The sequence below is a fragment of the Macaca mulatta genome, chromosome 2 (genome assembly GCF_049350105.2).
Source record: "Macaca mulatta isolate MMU2019108-1 chromosome 2, T2T-MMU8v2.0, whole genome shotgun sequence".
Classification (NCBI taxonomy): domain Eukaryota; kingdom Metazoa; phylum Chordata; class Mammalia; order Primates; family Cercopithecidae; genus Macaca; species Macaca mulatta.
In genome coordinates, this window is record NC_133407.1 from 159077840 (window position 1) to 159094585 (window position 16746).

A 16746-nucleotide genomic window follows, 5' to 3' on the forward strand; every position below is an offset into this window, starting at 1 on the left:
AAGAAAATATGAATCCTAGGTGACTAAACTCTAACAAGGGAGTTTGTATACCATACCCGTGATGCCTCACAGGACCGAGGAATTCCTCTTGTGAAGGGCATGGTGGATGGGTGAGAAAGGGGGTGAGGAGTAGAATAGGAAAGACAAGGGAAGTATATGCTACTGACACTTTCCCAGGACCAGACAGAAAGACCCAAAAGGATGATGTTGAGAGTTCTACCTCATGATTTGTATTTGGGCAGGGCCACTCCCAAATAATGTTGATCAGACAGGATTTTCTGGGGCAGGCATTTGCTTAATAAACAGTGGAGCATCGCTCATTTATCTGGATATTTTAGGGCAAAGAGTTTCTCGGTCTCTATTCTCCATATCACTCAGTGTTTGTGAATACATGGCTTTGTCAGGCTCTGGAGGTCCTAGAGCTTCCCTGTTAGGATAAGACCTAATGTGTACTCCCAGGGAGGTGAGAGCAGCAATGGCTTTTCAATAGGCCTTTCATCCTAACTTCTTTCTTCCCACAAAGGGTCCTGGGAGCAACTTCTTCACAGACCTCTGAAGACAAGCTCAGAGTAGAGCCCTTATATTCTGTAAATATCAGATCTCAAAGACAGAGATACCAAAAGCCAAGTCACAAACAGTGTCAGTGACCCTGAGCAGGCATCATCAGTTTCAGGTGAGGTCACAGAGCTTGAAAGAAGTTCTAATTGTTGTCTGGAATAAGTGAGACGTGGCTTCCCTTCAGTATCTCCCTGTCAAAGGTGGGCCTATGCAGACAGGGTTCCATGAGATGAGCCTCCATTATGGGAGAGAGGCAGAGGAGATTTAGGAAGAAGGAAGCTGCTGCAAAATACAGAGCATCTCCTCCAAAATGCTCCACATACATCAGGATTTTAAGGGTACGTTGAGGAAGGTGCTCCAAAAATATTTATCCCCTAGCACACAGGTTCGACCTTCTGAGCAGGAAAAAGCAATTGTAGTAATATCCTTGAATCTTGTGGGAAAGTGGGCTCCTTAAAAAACCCAGACCTTCTCCTGTATCTCCTAACTAGTCAGGCTCTCTACTGTCCCCTGCATACCAGCACCTTGCTCCAACTGTTGAATCTGAGTAAGAACCAGCCAAGCAATCTTAGATGGCATCAGCCTGTTAACTTCAGACTTTGATAACTTTACTCCAAAATCCATGTCCCTGGCTCCTTCTGAGAACAACTCGAGTCAGGGAGATCCCTGCTGAAAGGACTCCCAGGGCAGGCAGCACATTGTGTACATGCGTGTCCATGTAGGGGCGTGTTTCTACATTTATTAAACTCTTGGTTATTTAAAATGCTTGGTGAAAAACTAGAAATATGAGCAATAACATTTCATGTTTGGAAGGAAGACTCAGAGTAGTATAAATGGCAGGACAGGCTTGGTTTCATATGCTTCTTCCCAGAAGAACTCGTCATCATGGTTTGGGGAGCTTCCATCTCTTGGTTGCAAGCCCGGGGACTGATGTGGGCACAGGGTTTCAGTGACGTTTGTCCTGTAGGCATCACAACGAATTCTGACCCCTGTGGTTATGGCAAGCCTTGGGGAGGGTGTGCTGAGTGTCCTCCACTGGTAAATACTGACAACCTCTTTCAGTCCACTGCTCCCCTCCACACACACCCCCAACCCTTGTGCAAGAGCGACTGACAAGAAATCAAAATGACCCATATGTATTTCAATCTGCTCTCTTTTGCTCGGTCTGACATCCTTTTACCTTCCCTCCCATGGAATGTATGGATAAGTGGCCAACAGAACCAAAGGTAGGGAGGAAGAAGTGTTTAGTACCTGGATATTTAGAGGATAAATCATTAAGAGTTAGCTCTGCAAGTCCCCTGATTAATTAAAAACTTCAGTGCTTCGAGGGCCTTTATCCCAAGGCTTCCTAAAAGGCACCCAAAACAAGTGTACTTAGGATAAAATGCATGGGGGCTATTGTGCCTTAGGGGCCACTGTGGATTTTTGGTTGGGCCTGTGGTTACCTAGTGAGGCCGGGGGATGTCAGTAGCTGCCATCCCCTGTCCTAGAGAGGGCCAAAGCAGTGCAGTTCTGCTGGTGCCACTGCTCAGATAGCTCGTGGGAGCCCCCTGTACCATGGTCTTCCATGGATCACTATGCAGCATGGAAAGCAGCGGGGAATGCCAGCCAAACACTGCCTTCTACTCTGGTCATTCATTGACATCAGCACTTCAGGGCTGCCCAGTTGCAGGGAACCAGTCGGACAGCATCGAATCTGTACCTTCCCTCATCTCAGAGGTTAGGGAAAATCAACAGGGGCTGTTTAGGAGGGAAGGCCAGGGTCAGAACTTTAGCAACAAAAGTACTTTTTGTGTAGGAAAAAAAAATGCCAATGCATTCACCCAAAACCTAAAATATAGAAAAGGAAAAAAACAAGAAAAGGAAAAGAAGAATTGTTTGCACATTGGAAAGTCCAAGAAGAGTGAAATGGGGGGAAAAAGGGTCAACTAGTTTTTAACTTCATTAAAACATGCTCATGGTGAAAATTTATTTTACATATTTAAAATAGTACATTTAAACTGATTAATTACATGACAAGTACAACGATGAGCATTGTGACGCCATCATATTGCACAACCTGACTTCATCCGTATGGGTTTCTTTAAATAGTGCAAAATACTTTATACAGGAATGTGTTCGGAAGGGTCTTTGCAACCAAAATAAGGAAAAGAAGTATCTTACAAATTACTATGAACACATATTCAAGTGACGGGGTCGAAGGGAATTTTTAAAAAGTTACAATCTGTACAGAGGAATTACCACAGACAACCAAAAAGTTCCCTCCCTCCTGGGAGAAGCAGCGGGCCTCTGACCTTCACAGGTTTGGCATTTGTGCCAAGGTAATTTTTTGGTGTCAATCAAAAAAAAAATATATATATATCAGTTACTTAATACAATATAAATAGAAGTCCAGTCCAGTGAGTCCTGTGGTGGGTCAAATGTGGCAACAGAAAGCACACCTTTTGTCACCTAGGGTTTCAGTAGGGTTCTTTTCTTAATGAGTGGGGGGAAAAAAGAGAGAAAAAATGAACAGAAAATTACAAAACAAAAGGAAAGAAAAAACACTGCCACCACCAACAAAAAAAACTGGACCACTCCAGCCTGGATGCCCCATGCTGTGTATGGTACCAGCACTCAAACACTGGTTCTGTGGCACTGTTGAGAATAAGCAGCAGTAATTCCCTACCGTGTGTTTGCATTTTTGTGTTCTTTTGTTTGTTTCTGAATATTTTTAATCCTCAAACTCCTCTCCCGGGGAAGCCAACGAGGCACTTACTTGATGCTCCCGTCACTACTTTCTGCTGCTGTGGCTTTGGTGAGGGGCGCCAGGATGCTGCCTGGGACCCAGCCCTCGGCGGCGGGGGAATGGTCGCTGGCAGGCTGGTACACCAGACACATGTTCTGCTGGTTGACGGCGAGGACCTGGACCACCTCACCTTGGCTCACACAGATTTCATTCTCCTTCAGTGCGTAGTAATCTTTGATCACGGCCATGGACGAGGTCCCATTGCAGCCTCCCAGGTCGTTCTGCTGGGAGATAAGGGTAAGAGGGGCACAAACACAAGGACGCTAGTTCACGTGGGCTTGCTCGGCACCCTACCCAATGGTTCAAGGCCAAATCTCCCACTAGCAGGGTAGGCAGCGGGCAGCATTCGCTCTTGAGTAATGACATAATATTAATAAGGTGCTCTGAAAGTATGTTTTTTAATAGCAATGTTTCAACAATATTATCATCCAGGGTGAATAGGCTCCAGCCCACACAAAGGTACAAACACACCTTTGACCTGGAAGCCCCTTCCTAGCATACAACCTTCCTGCCAGCATTCTCTTACAAGTGAAAGGAAGAACCTGGCACTGGCATAGGGATATGTAAGCACCTGGGCAGAGTGAGGTCAGCATAAGGGTCATGTCAGGGGTCACAATTCTTCAATGAAAAGAACATGGATTGTTTGATATTAAATTTTTCTCTTTTTGAAAATGCATTGGCTTTACTCTATATTCTGACCCTCTTATCTCTGCCCAGTTCAAAGGCAAGGCCATGACCTACCCTTACCCAACTTCCTGCAGGCACCAGGTACCCTCCCCTACTCATTAATACAAGAGATGCTGCCCATGACCTTTTCATGTGAGTCTGTATCAGGGCAGCTGCAGCTAGACAGACTTGTAACTTTCCAAGGAGGTCTGGCTGCCTCATAGAGCATGGTAAGAGTCAGAAAGTCTTCAGAACATACATATATATTCTATATATACACACATACATATTCTGTATGTATATACATACAGGATATACATACAAATTCTTCAATATATACTCTTTTTTTGTTTGGCTGTTTTTGAGACAGGGTCTTGCTATGTCACCTAGGCTAGAGTGCAGTGGCAGAGTCATAGCTCACTGTAGCCTCGACTTCCCAGGCTCAAGTGATTCTCCTGCCTTAGTCACTGGGACAACAGGTGCATGCTACCATGCTTGGCTAATTTTTTTTTTTAAGTTTTATTAGAGACGAGTTCTTGCTATGTTGCCCAGGCTGGTCTTGAGCTCTCAAGTTCAAGCCATCCCCCTGCCTTGGCCTCCCAAAGCGCTGGGATTACAGGCGTGAGCCAGCGCATCTGGCCCGATATGTTTGACAAAATGCCAAAGTGACTTCAACTTACTCCCAAAGGCAGGATTGTTTTTTAAGGTAGAAAATCATTTCCAGGTGATATGATGGAACAAATTGGTCTAGTTACTCTAATACAGGATTGAACTTGGACACTAATTATTTTTTAACATAACCAATATAAACTAATAATTTTGGGGAGAAATAAAACTATAAAATTGGAACACGTAGATAAAAAATGTAAGTGTTCCTATTCATAGAGCCACTGAGTTCTAGAGAAAACTGAGGCCTAATGAGGTTAACTAACTTGCTAATGTTCTAAAGCAAGTGAGTTGCAGAATTGGGAATAGAAACCGGGTTTGCCTGATTCCTAATCTAGCACTTTTCCCATTTCTCTCCTGTTCTACCTACCTTGTGGGGCGAAATAGCTGTGTAGACCAAATCTATGCTTGAGTCTTTGACTCGCCTCATGGTGATGTTTGAATTGTGGATTATCTCTGACAAACATTCAATCCAAGTTAGACTTCTCCCATTCTCACACTGATGATCGACTTCCCTTCCACATCAGCCAATGGATGGTAAAGAACTGTGAACTTCTTTCAGTAGGTGCTCAAGGCAGATCATCATTAGAAAGCGTGATCTCTTTTTAAGATGTCAAACACTATAGCAGTGACTTTTAGATGAAGATGATCCACACCGCAACTATTCTATTTAGCAAAAATCATCCATTTTTATGATTGCTAGAGGAAACTGGTATAACTCACCCAATTTATGGGGAAAGAAAAACAAAACTGAGACTAGACTGTACTTAGTGGGCTGTTCCTGCTAAAATAATCGGCAAGCATTCAAAGATGCCACTTCCTGGCTGGGCGCAGTGGTTCAAGCCTGTAATCCCAGCACTGTGGGAGGCTGAAGCGGCCATATCGCTTGAGGCCAGGAATTTGAGACCAGCCTGGCCAACATGGTGAAACCCCATCTGTACTAAAAATACAAAAATTAGCTGGGTGTGGTGGGGCACCTGTAGTCCCAGCAACTCGGGAGGCGGAGACAGGAGAATTCGCTTGAACCTGGGAGGCGGAGGTTGCAGTGAGCTGAGATCACGCCACTGCACTCCAGACTGGGTGACAGACCGAGACTCTATCTCTTCCTAAAGTAACCCCTGAGGCTGTGCCCTCATAGTGACAAGGGTGGGAGTAATGAGTTGTCACTTACCTTGCTGGCTTCGAACTTGTCCCCAGACTGGTGGTATTCAAACCCTGGACTGCCATTGGAGGTAGATATCTTCAGGGGAGGCAGAGGTGGGTTATAGCTGGAGCCCTTTGGGGGCTTCTCTGAGCCCACAGGAACAGAGGAGTAGGGCCTGGGGCTGGCTTGGGGAAGCCTGGCAGGTTGAGACCTCATCACGGCTGTGCTCCTTTCTTTCCGCTGATACTCAATGGGCGATTGCAGTGCTGTGGGATAAGAGCAGGTGGTTACTCTAAGCGTTGGGAATCCCACAAGGATTTGGAGACCTCTTAGGCCCAAGGCTTTGTGTTAGGCATCGTGTGGATAAGTGAGAAAAACACTACCCTTGATTTTAAGGCAATGTGAGAACTAAGACATCTACCTAAATAATGAAAATACAAAAAACAAAATGGTGCCATATGTGAGGTGCCAAGGGTTGTGCAAAGAGAGAGGAGGCTCTGTAATACGTGTGGTGGTGGTGGTGACAAAGAGCTTCAGAAGAGAACTGTGGCCAGACTCTGGCACTTAGGCTGGAGGAAGGAAGCAAGTGTGACGTGCTGGTGAGGGGAACAGGAAGTAGTCAGAGTGCCTCGGGCCATGGGTCTCCCTGGAGGAAGAGGAAACGAGAAAGGTCTGTGAGGTGAGACATGCCATGGTATAAAAAGTCTAGAAAGTGAGGCCAGTGAATCTGGACCAAATTTTGAAGGTCATGAAAAGTAACTGAATGGAATGAACTTTAAAGCTTTAAATTCAGATTCTATCATCAGAGAGCCACATTTGAGGAACAGTAACCTTGTAGTGGTTAGGAGGAGGGACTGGAGACAGAAGGCTTCTTGTCTAATTCAGAAGCCATGGAATGGCAAAAGCCAGAGGCAGAAGGTCTAGGAGAGCGGGATCAGGGGATGTGGAATAGATGTGGCTGTGGTGAGGTTGGGAGAGATGAGACAGTGACAGCCTAGGCGGGAAAGCAATGCAAGAATCGAGGATGGCTCAGGTTTGGAGACTTGGAGGATGGCAGTCAGTGGAACTCACAAGACAGGAGAACGAGCTGATGTGAAGGGGAAGACTGGAGTTTTGTTTTATTGAGTTTAAGGTAACAAAGTTGTAAGGTCTGAGAACTACAGAGGGAGAGCCAGGCAAATGCCATACAGGTCCAATTCTTTAAGAATGACTTCAAGGGTTGACCGATTATGTCATTTTTATCAGTTTGCACTGTAACAACTATTTAAGTGGGTGAACAGCTGGGGCCCAGAGAACTTCTCAATTAGAAGGATGTTGCTACTGTGATAGGTACATACCTCAACAGGACTCAACATAGGGTCACACTTCCTTTCTATCTGAGGTCTCAGAAGGAAAGATGGGCTCTGAGATACCTGCACACATCTCTGTAAGTAGAAGCCTGGCCCTGGTCCATCATCACATCCTTGTCTCTTGTATATGTCAAAGTAATAACGGGCCCACCAGAGCACTGCCTCTCTCACTGAGGAGCGTTTTGTGGGCATTAAGTACTTAGGAGATGATAACCCAGTTCGGTAACACAGTCAGCCCACTGTATCTGCGGGCTCCACAACCATGGATCCAACCAACTGCGGGTTGAAAATATATGGGAAAGGCCAGGCGCAGTGGTGCACGCCTGTAATCCCAGCACTTTGGGAGGCCAAGGCGGGTAGATCACTTGAAACCTTGTCTCTACTAAAAATACAAAAATTAGCCAGGCATGGTGGCATACGCCTGTAATCCCAACTTCTCAGGAGGCTGAGGCACGAGAATCGCTTGAACCCAGGAGGTGGAGATTTGCAGTGAACCAAGATCTTGCCACTGCACTCCAGCCTGGGTGACGGAGTGAGAGACTGTCTCAAAAAAAAAAAAAAAAAAAATATATATATATATATATATGGGGGAAGAAGATGGAAAAAAGATGGTTGTAGTCTGTACTGAACATGTACAGACTTTTTTTTTCTTTTCATTCCATAAACAATATAGTATAACAATTATTTACGCATCATATACATTATATTAGGTATTATAAACAATCTAAAGATGATTTGAAGTATACAGGATGATGTACATAGGTCATATGCAAACACTATGCCATTTTATGTAAGGGACTTGAGCATCCACAGACTCTGGTATCCTCGGGAGGTCTTGGAACCAATTCCCTGTGGATACAAAGGGCTGACTGTATCTCCATGATTCATTAAGAGAAAGGTCTCTTGGAACCAAGTAAAGGTCTGAATCATTGACTATGCCTAAATAAATACAGTTCCAAGTTCTAAGTACATACCAGAGTTATAAAGTAGGCCTTATCAAACTGATTTTACGAATCAATTCCCATCATATGGAATTGTGATATTACCTGGTTATTTACAATAATTGTGCTAAAACATTTGAAAATAGTATGCCTTCTTAAATAAGCTAAATGGACAGCCTGTATTCTTTCACCAACCTCCATTTGCACAACGTAATTCTCAGAATCAAGAAAACTGCATCCCTACAGGGTTTGTTTTTGACTGATTGATACAGTGTCTCATGTCTGATCCTGCTTCTTTCTTCACTTTGGTTGCTAGGGAGATCATAATTAAATAAATGAGTGCTCTAACACTAGCACCTATACTGCAGTTCTGTGGTTCACAACCTTAATTTGAAGTCCTGTAGCTGTGGATTCAAGTCCTGTTTCTATTGCTCACTGTTTCTGTGACCTTGGACAAGTTCTGAGTCTCCTTTTCCTCACTTGAAAAAAAGTGGACAAGAGTACTTACCTCTCCATGTTGACGTGAGGATTAAATGTGAAAAACCATGTAAAATGCTTAGCATAGTGCCTGACACAGAGCAAGGATTCAATATACAGGAGCCATTATTGTTATGTCAATAACTTGTTTCAACTTACTGTTATACCTTATTTTTCTTTTGTCCCAAATTGATGAATTTTAAAATTCTTAATTTCTGCTTAGAATCTATCAGAAACTCCTAATTAATAGAATGCAATTTAAATGGATATATTTTATATATGCACACAGTTTTGCATAAAATTATTTTATCAACAAAAGTGTTCATTTGAAGTCATATATTCAGAAATCATAAGCCATACACAACTTTCATGACCATCCCTCAGGGCTGGGCTGGTGTTTAATTTTAGATATTTTAGAGTGAAAAGAATCCTAGAGATCACTTAGTCTAGTTGTTTTTCACCAAATTTTTTTACAGTTGAGGGCCAGGAGCCTGGCCCAAAAATACTTTCTGTAAGTGCAAAATTGCTTTGAAGTCTCGTGTTCTATCTTAAAAAGTCATGGCATCCTGTTACATGATCTTCTTCTATTTGTCTTTAAAACACTGTGCTAAATCCCTTATAATATAGGGAAACTGATATTGTAGGGAGGATGCCAGGTTTCCTGCTTCCAGGAAGACTGGCTCATCACGGAGCATGCCAGCATGGGCAGAGTATATCTACCTGAACTCTCTTTTTCACAAAACCAGTCACAAGGCCCAGAGAAATGTCATGACCTGCTCAAGGTCCTCAACTCGTACGTCACCTTTTATCTTTCCCTTCAGCATTCAGTTCCATTCTAGACACCCAGAACATGCTGTATCTGGATCATTTGAGAGTCCAGATCCTAGTACTGGCATGAAAATGTGACACACCCAAGGGTGGACCTGTACGTGTGTACATGTGTGTACCTTTGTGTGCACTCATGTGAGCACATATAGCCATGTAGTACAGATCTCAGGACAGGCAGGAAGAGGTGGTATACCCAAAGGTGGTTGTGTGTGTGTGTGTGTGTGTGTGTCTATCCAGGCATATGTGCTTGCTGAGTCTTCAGGTTTACTTCATTACTAGTTACATCTTGCATTCAACTACAAGCTCTGTTTCTGCTTGGTTAGACGTCAGAGCTAACCAAGTCAGCAGAGATCAGCCACTAGTTTAAAATCGCACACCCCTTTCCCATGCCAAGCTCCGTGTGAAGAAAACCCCAGCAGAGGAAAAAATAAAGAAATATATTCAAAGTGGCAACTCTACTTCACTCCAGTTCACACCACTCATGAGGGAGCTCCTGCAAGGGCCACAGAGAGCTACACCCTCTGTGTAACCACCAATTTTCTTCTAGGAAGTTTCAGGGTATTACAGAAATTTAAAGTTAGCAATCATTCTCATTTAAAAGGGGTAAGGCTGGCTAGCAAACGTGGCTTATTTAGGCTCTCACACTGTTGGGAGCAGAGGAGGGATTTGAACTGATTGGCCAAACTCTCATTTATCTCTAGTTAACACTAGAGAAGCTATGAAAAGTGGAAAAACACATGTCATTTCTAGCCGGCCCTGGCCTCTTAGACACAGAGGATATGCCTACCTCAGACTTTTGCCCAAATTAGTACCAGGCGGTAGTGATGGCAACAAGACATATATCCTGTGTCCCATAAGCGAAATCTCTTCTATCAGAAAGATGGAGCTTCTTTTCCATACCCTATCTGTTCTTGTGTATTCAGATTCAGAAAAATTCAAAAGTGTTTCTGAAAACTACAAAGTTGGAGTTCCATAAAATGTGATCTGGGTTCATAACTCACCATGAACCCAGACCCAAGGAAGCTCAGAAGTTGTGGAGTCCCCTGACATGGCCCTGCAAGAAACCAAGCCCAGCACCCACCATTCAAAAAGTCTCGCTGTGTTTCTAAGACTTGATTGATGTCCTGCACCCAGGCCTGCTGAATGTCAGCGTTGGCGGCTTGCAGAATGACCCTCTCAGAAGTCTCTCTGTTCATGAGTGCAAACTTGCAGGGATCATTGTCCACATTCTCCTCCAGGACCAAGTAATTCATCTGGAAGAAAACAAGTTGATCCTTTTTATATTTAAGAGATTTTTAAAAAATCAGCAACATATTACTGTTCCTCAAAGTTTCTATTTCAGGACAAGCTTCCAAATTTTGCCCTGGATCTAGCAGGACAGTACTTAGGTTTTTGTCTCTGGGTGAGTGACATAGTCCCAGGGAACCTGCAGGATCATGCTGGAGACTGGCTCAGCCTGTCACTTCAGCTCACAGATAATCACTGTCCTTCAACCTCCATGACCGAAGGTTATTAGGCTGAAAGATCTTCATGGTTCTGGATGTCACGACTCCAGTGCCTTGTCTTAGGGAAGCAGCTCCCAAAAACTGGGCTCTTCCTTGCCCCTTCATATCACCATTGGGATCCTCACCTTGATACTCCTTTTGAACATGTAGCCAGGGGTGAGGGATCCCTTCCTGAGCAGTTCACTGAAGATGACAATCTGCTCGAAGAGGAACACGCGCCTCTCTTTGGTCCGGGACTGCATGCCTGCATCCAGCTCAATCACATAGAATGTGTCCTGCTGTAGCAGCTTCCCCTGAGCAGTCAGGGTGCCCTGAAGGAAAGAGGGGCTGGGGTGAAGTGAATGATAAATGGGGAGATGGCCACTGCCCTCTGGGTCCAGAGAACCTCCCCATCTGGGGATACGGACAACAGATCTGACATCAAAATCCTCAGGGCTCTAGGAAGAGACTGAATTGGGACCCACCCACTCATCCGGGGGCCGACCTTGGCCATTTTCCTGCACACACAAGGGCCCTGGAGGGAAAGGGAAAGCAAGCTGTGGAACCCCTGAGAAACAGCTCCAGGCAAATGCCAGAAGGCAGGAAGGTAACATTATTAGCAGAAAAGTCATAATCCTGGTCCTTCTTGTTTTTTATTGAAAGGACAATGGAAAGTAGGTGACACTTGGAGCTACAAGTGGCCTTTCCATCCTCAGAGCTCTGAGAACTGTGCCTGCCTGGTTCCTTTGCAGTATGGGCCAAGGACCAAGGGCATTCTCATGGCCACCAACCTTGGACTCACCTGTAGACAAGGGAAGTGATGAAGGCAGGACCACAAATATTCGGATAAGTCACTCCCCTCTCTTCTTCAATTATTTTAGGATGGGGAAATTCTGCAATCTTAGTTTCTAGTTATAGGCCAACAGGTAAAGTTGGGGGTACTATAGATAGGTCTCCACATATTATAAGCTGGTAGATACTTTTCTGGGTTCTGTGATTCTTCTAAAAATGACTCCAGGGTGGGCGCGGTGGCTCACGCCTGTAATCCCAGAACTTTGGGAGGCCAAGGCAGGTGGATCACCTGCGGTCAGGAGTTCGAGACCAGCCTGCCCAACATGGCGAAACCCCATCTCTACTAAAAATATAAAAATTAGCTGGGTGTGGTGGTGTGTGCCTGTAGTCCCAGCTATGGGGAGGCTGAGGCACGAAGATCACTTGAACCTGGGAGGCAGAGCTTGTGGTGGGCCGAAATTGCACCACTTCACTCCAACCTGGGCAACAGAGCGAGATTCTGTATCAAAATAAATATACATATAAATTAATTTTTAAAAATTAATAAAAAAAATGATTCTAGCTACTAGGCCACCTGACACCTAACTGAGGAGGTAGAACCTATTTGGTTTGTCAGTTTCTAATGAGATTTTCAGAGACATCTTCACAGCTTCAAAGGGAATATGGCCCAACCCAGAAAGTCTTCCCAGACTCTGACAGAGCACCTTGCATTTCTATTGCTTTGCAACAAGAAGACCCTGACATCAGAGAGAGCAATCTGAGGGCCTCCTCTGAAATGCAGGTACTCCTTCTCAGGCGACAACTCTGTCCTTTGGTGCCAATGTGGCCATTCCCTTCATGTGATGCCTTATTCCAAACACTACCCAGCAGAAGGGTTATTTTTCTTTTGTGTTCCTGAGAAGTGCCTGCCCTCTGCTTGGATCATGGCTCCTTACTGCCAATGTCAGCAGCCAAACAGGCTTATCTCTACCCTGGTCCAGAGTTAATATTAAGCCAGTGACCAGCTAGCCAGGAAAGCTCTATTAATATTACATAAGAACCTAGCATGGCTTATAGCTCGGCCAGCATCAAAGGGAAAGCCAAAGGATTTGAAAGTGGGGGGGAATTTAAAAGAGGAGGCTCTAACTTCTCTCAAGCCCAAAGCCATGGGCTGAGGGAATAGACACATGCTCACTGTCCTTCCCAGTTACCTGAAGGAATGCCAAAAGCAGGTTCTGGTGGCTTAACAAAAACAGGAGAGAGCAGTGCTTAACTTAAAAGCTTGATTCCGTGCTTGTGTGTGCCCTTACATGGACACACACACGCGCACATGCACATGAACAACACAGCTCCTATGAAGTTTAACTTGGGGCAGACAGCACAATCAGACGCCACTCCTGCCGGTGGTCACTTCCTCCAGAGACCCAGAGAAGCACAGTTAGTCTCCTGTTCAGGAAACATGGGGTCTTCAAGGTTGAAGAGCAAAAGGGATCTCTTGGTTTGTTCAGTATAGCCTCAGACCTGATGTAATGCCAAGGGAAAAAGTATAAAACTCCACCCAGTATGACTGAAGAAAAATAGTTAAGAACTCAGTGTGTGTCTGCTGAGTAACCCTGCTTACACTAATGCCTCCGGCCTGCTTTGGAAGATCAAGAGCTTATGAAAAACGCACAGCAAAGAAAACCGTCCACATAGTTCCTGTCACAGCAAAGCATGAAAACCAGACAGGGACACATGGGATGGGCTGGAAGGGCAAGGAGGAGAAGAGAATTTGGCTCAACAATGTCATGAATCCAATGCATGAACTCAAACTTAAATACACTATCCCTTAAATTACTCATACAGTGGTATGAGCATGAGTCAACTATATATCTGTCTTGTATCTATTCCATTCCAGTGTAGCCAGAAAAAAAACAAGCCATTTATTTCTTAGTTATCTCAAATTCTAGGAATCCCTTTGCCCCAAAAAAGGAATAATGAAAGCTTAGGTTTCGGACTGCTGGGAAATAGAAGATACACATCTTTATCTAAAGGGATCAACAACTACTAGGTACCAATCAATAATTGTGTCAGTTCCAATTTTATCATATTAATCTTAAAAACATATTATGTGTGGCTAATTTATTAGGTTTGGATATACATTAATAACAGTCAGTTATTCAGTTTAAATTAGAAAGTCAATTTGCTCTTCAAAGGTTCACTGTTATGGGCTGAATTGTGTTTTCTCTCCTTCCATGCCCCTCATCAATTCCTATGTTGAAGTCCTGGCCCCTAATTGCCAGAATGTCAGCATGTCACCTTATTGGGAAATGGGGTCTTTACGGAGGCAATCAAGTTAAAGTGAAGTAGTCATGCAAGTGAGCCCTAATAGAATATGATTGATGTGCTTATTTAAAAAAAAAAAAAAAAAAGGAAACAGTTGGGAGTGGTGGCTCATGCCTGTAATCCTAGCACTTTGGAAGGCTGAGGCAGGGGATCACCTGAGGTCAGTTCAAGACCAGCCTGACCAACATGGAGAAACCCTGTCTCTACTAAAAATACAAAAAATTAGCCAGGCGTGGTGGTGCATGCCTGTAATCCCAGCTACTTGGGAGGCTGAGGCAGGAGAATTGCTTGAACCCGGAAGGCAGAGGTTGTGTCGCCACTGCACTCCAGCCTGGGCGACGAGAGCAAAACTCCATCTCAAAAAAAAAAAAAAAAAAAAAAAAAGAACTCTGGGTCTTTCCAATCTCCTTGGAATTCTGACTTTGGTTTGGCCAAATGCTCTGTAACTTCTTATGACCTCCCTACTGCTGGACTTCCTAAAGAGATGCATCTTCCAGGACTGTGAACCAGAGGGGCCCAGGCATGAAGGCATAGTGGTGAGTGAATGAAGGAGGCAGAGGCAGGACACAGGGCTTCGGAGGGAGGAAGCTGCAACAGCTTGGACTTCTACTGTCCTGGAGAGAGTGGGCTTAGATGCATTCTTAAAGACTCACCTCGAAGCCTTGCAGACGTCCTAGATTCATCATGTCATTGCAACGTTTGGGAACAAGGCACATTAACTCCACTGCTTTCTGTGGGAAAGAACAATCGTCACTCAGGAGGGGGAACAGCACTCAGGCAGGAAGCTCTTGGTAATTCAGTGCTGGAAAACAGGGACTTCATCTCTGGTGGCTCCTTTATTCTAGGAAGGGACGCTGGTGCCTGCTGTCCACTCAGAGAGTATGGGGCTTTCTGTTCCAGAGAGGGGGTATTGGTCCTCAGCACAGGGGCTCCATGTCAGTCACTGAGCATATGTTGGGGGAATATTACTCAGCTCCTCCTTTCCCTACCTTCCTGTTTTTGTTCATCAAGTCCCTTGCCTTCTCAGATTTTCTTTCTTCTCTCTGTTGCTTCCTGGCTGCCCAGGCAACAGCTTAGCCTGGCTTGTGAGCCACTAGAGGTCTTAAACTAAAATAATCTGTCAGAATGGTCTGTAACCTCTCTGGCTTAAAATAATCCCATGGTGACATTGTCTCAAAGGACTTCACTTGGACGTAGTCTGCAGGGTTTGGATAGGGAGGTGAAAATGGAATACTTTATATGTTTGACTCAAATAATACTTGCCTTCACGAATAAAATTGCTTACTGAGGCTTTTGTGCAACTTACATCTAATCTCTGAAGGATATTAAGGGGCTACCCTTTCCTACTATGTGTCACCAGGAACCTAAAGAACACCAGTGGGGCTCAGCTGTAGTCCACCCCAGGACAGACGTTATCGAGTTCTAGGAAACGCTGTGTTAACACTTGCCATTCCTCAAGCAGGTACAAAGAGCCTCTTACTGTCCGAGAGGGATGCACCTGGATCCATGGTCTTCCTGAGACAATCTTTTCCCCTCTAGAGAGAGATAACCAATATGGCCCCTAAGAACAGCAAGCATTACAAGCAGAAAACTCACCTCGATATCTGAGCACTCCAAACCAGCCTTCTCACTGTATCTCAGGAAGTCCTAACAAGTAGGGGAAGCAGGGGAGTGTGGGAAGGGGTAAAATTAGTAAAACAGCGGGGAAACAACTTATCATAAAAATACAATAATACCCTGGAGACTTTCCTTCCCAGCAGAGGTGCAATGGTTTAGAGTAGCTGAGAAATGAAATTACGAGTCATGTAAGATGTAATAACAGAGAGAGAACTCCTAGAATATTCAAAATTTCTTTTTCTTTTTTCTTTTCTTTTCTTACTTTGTTTCTTTCTTTTTTTTTTTTTTTCTTTTTTTTTTGAGACAGAGTCTCACTCTGTTGCTCAGGCTGGAGTGCAGTGGTGCAATTTCGGCTCACTGTAACCTCTGCCTCCCAGGTTCAAGCAATTCTCCTGCCTCAGCTTCTTGAGTAGCTGGGATTACAGGTGAGTGCCACCACACCCAGCTAATTTTTGGGTTGGCCAGGTTGGTCTTGAACTCTGACCTCAGGTGATCCACCTGCCTCAGTCTCCCTAAGTGCTGGCATTACAGATGTGAGCAACTGCACTCAGCCTCAAAATTTCAAAGCTATGGGAGAAGGAAGAGTGAGAGGGAGGGAAGACAGAAGGAAAGGGGGATTATGACAAGAAAGGAGAGAAAGGAAAGTTAAGTCTCTCTTTCCTATTTAGCCTCTGAGTTCCATAAGATGAATCAAGTTAAGCCATTGTTTAAAATATAATTAGGCTGGGCACAGTTGCTCATGCCTATGATCTCAACACTTTGGGAGGCCGAGTGGGAGGATTGCTTGAGGCCAGGAGTTTAAGACCAGCCTGGGCAACATAGTGAGACCCTGTCTCTACGAAAAAATAAAAAATTAGCCAGGCATGATGGCATGCACCTGTTGTCCTAGCTACGTGCGAGGCTGAGAAGGGAGGATCGCTTGAGCTCAGGCATTTGAGGCTGCAGTGAGCTATGACGGTGCCACTGCACTGCAGCCTGGGTGACAGAGTGAGACCCTGCCTCAAATATAAATAAATATATATAATATTTGATAATATATATTGATTATATGTAAAATATATTGATTTTATATTTAAATATATATATATATAAAATCAAATTTTAGGTATTACTACTCTAAGATTTCTAAAGC

General features: G+C 44.3%; 1 protein-coding gene across 15 annotated transcripts in view; it reads right to left on the reverse strand.

Moving 5' to 3' along the window:
- KALRN (kalirin RhoGEF kinase) overlaps positions 1-16746 on the reverse strand; it is a 693044-nt gene that overhangs the window by 45882 nt on the left and 630416 nt on the right. For 4 of the 15 annotated variants that reach the window (XR_013414358.1, XM_028844557.2, XM_015130032.3 and 1 more), the window contains 6 exons: positions 15594-15644; positions 14651-14728; positions 11048-11233; positions 10499-10670; positions 5850-6088; positions 3317-3567 (listed from right to left, as the gene is read on the reverse strand). Coding sequence is in view for 14 of the 15 variants with exons in the window: in XM_028844557.2 (XP_028700390.2) it covers positions 3317-3567; positions 5850-6088; positions 10499-10670; positions 11048-11233; positions 14651-14728; positions 15594-15644 (977 nt within the window). In the remaining variant the exon portion in view is untranslated. Of the gene's footprint in view, positions 1-3238; positions 3571-5849; positions 6089-10498; positions 10671-11047; positions 11234-14650; positions 14729-15477; positions 15559-15593; positions 15645-16746 lie in introns of those variants that run through there. The other 11 variants (XM_015130033.3, XM_015130034.3, XM_015130030.3 and 8 more) reach the window with 4 other exon arrangements.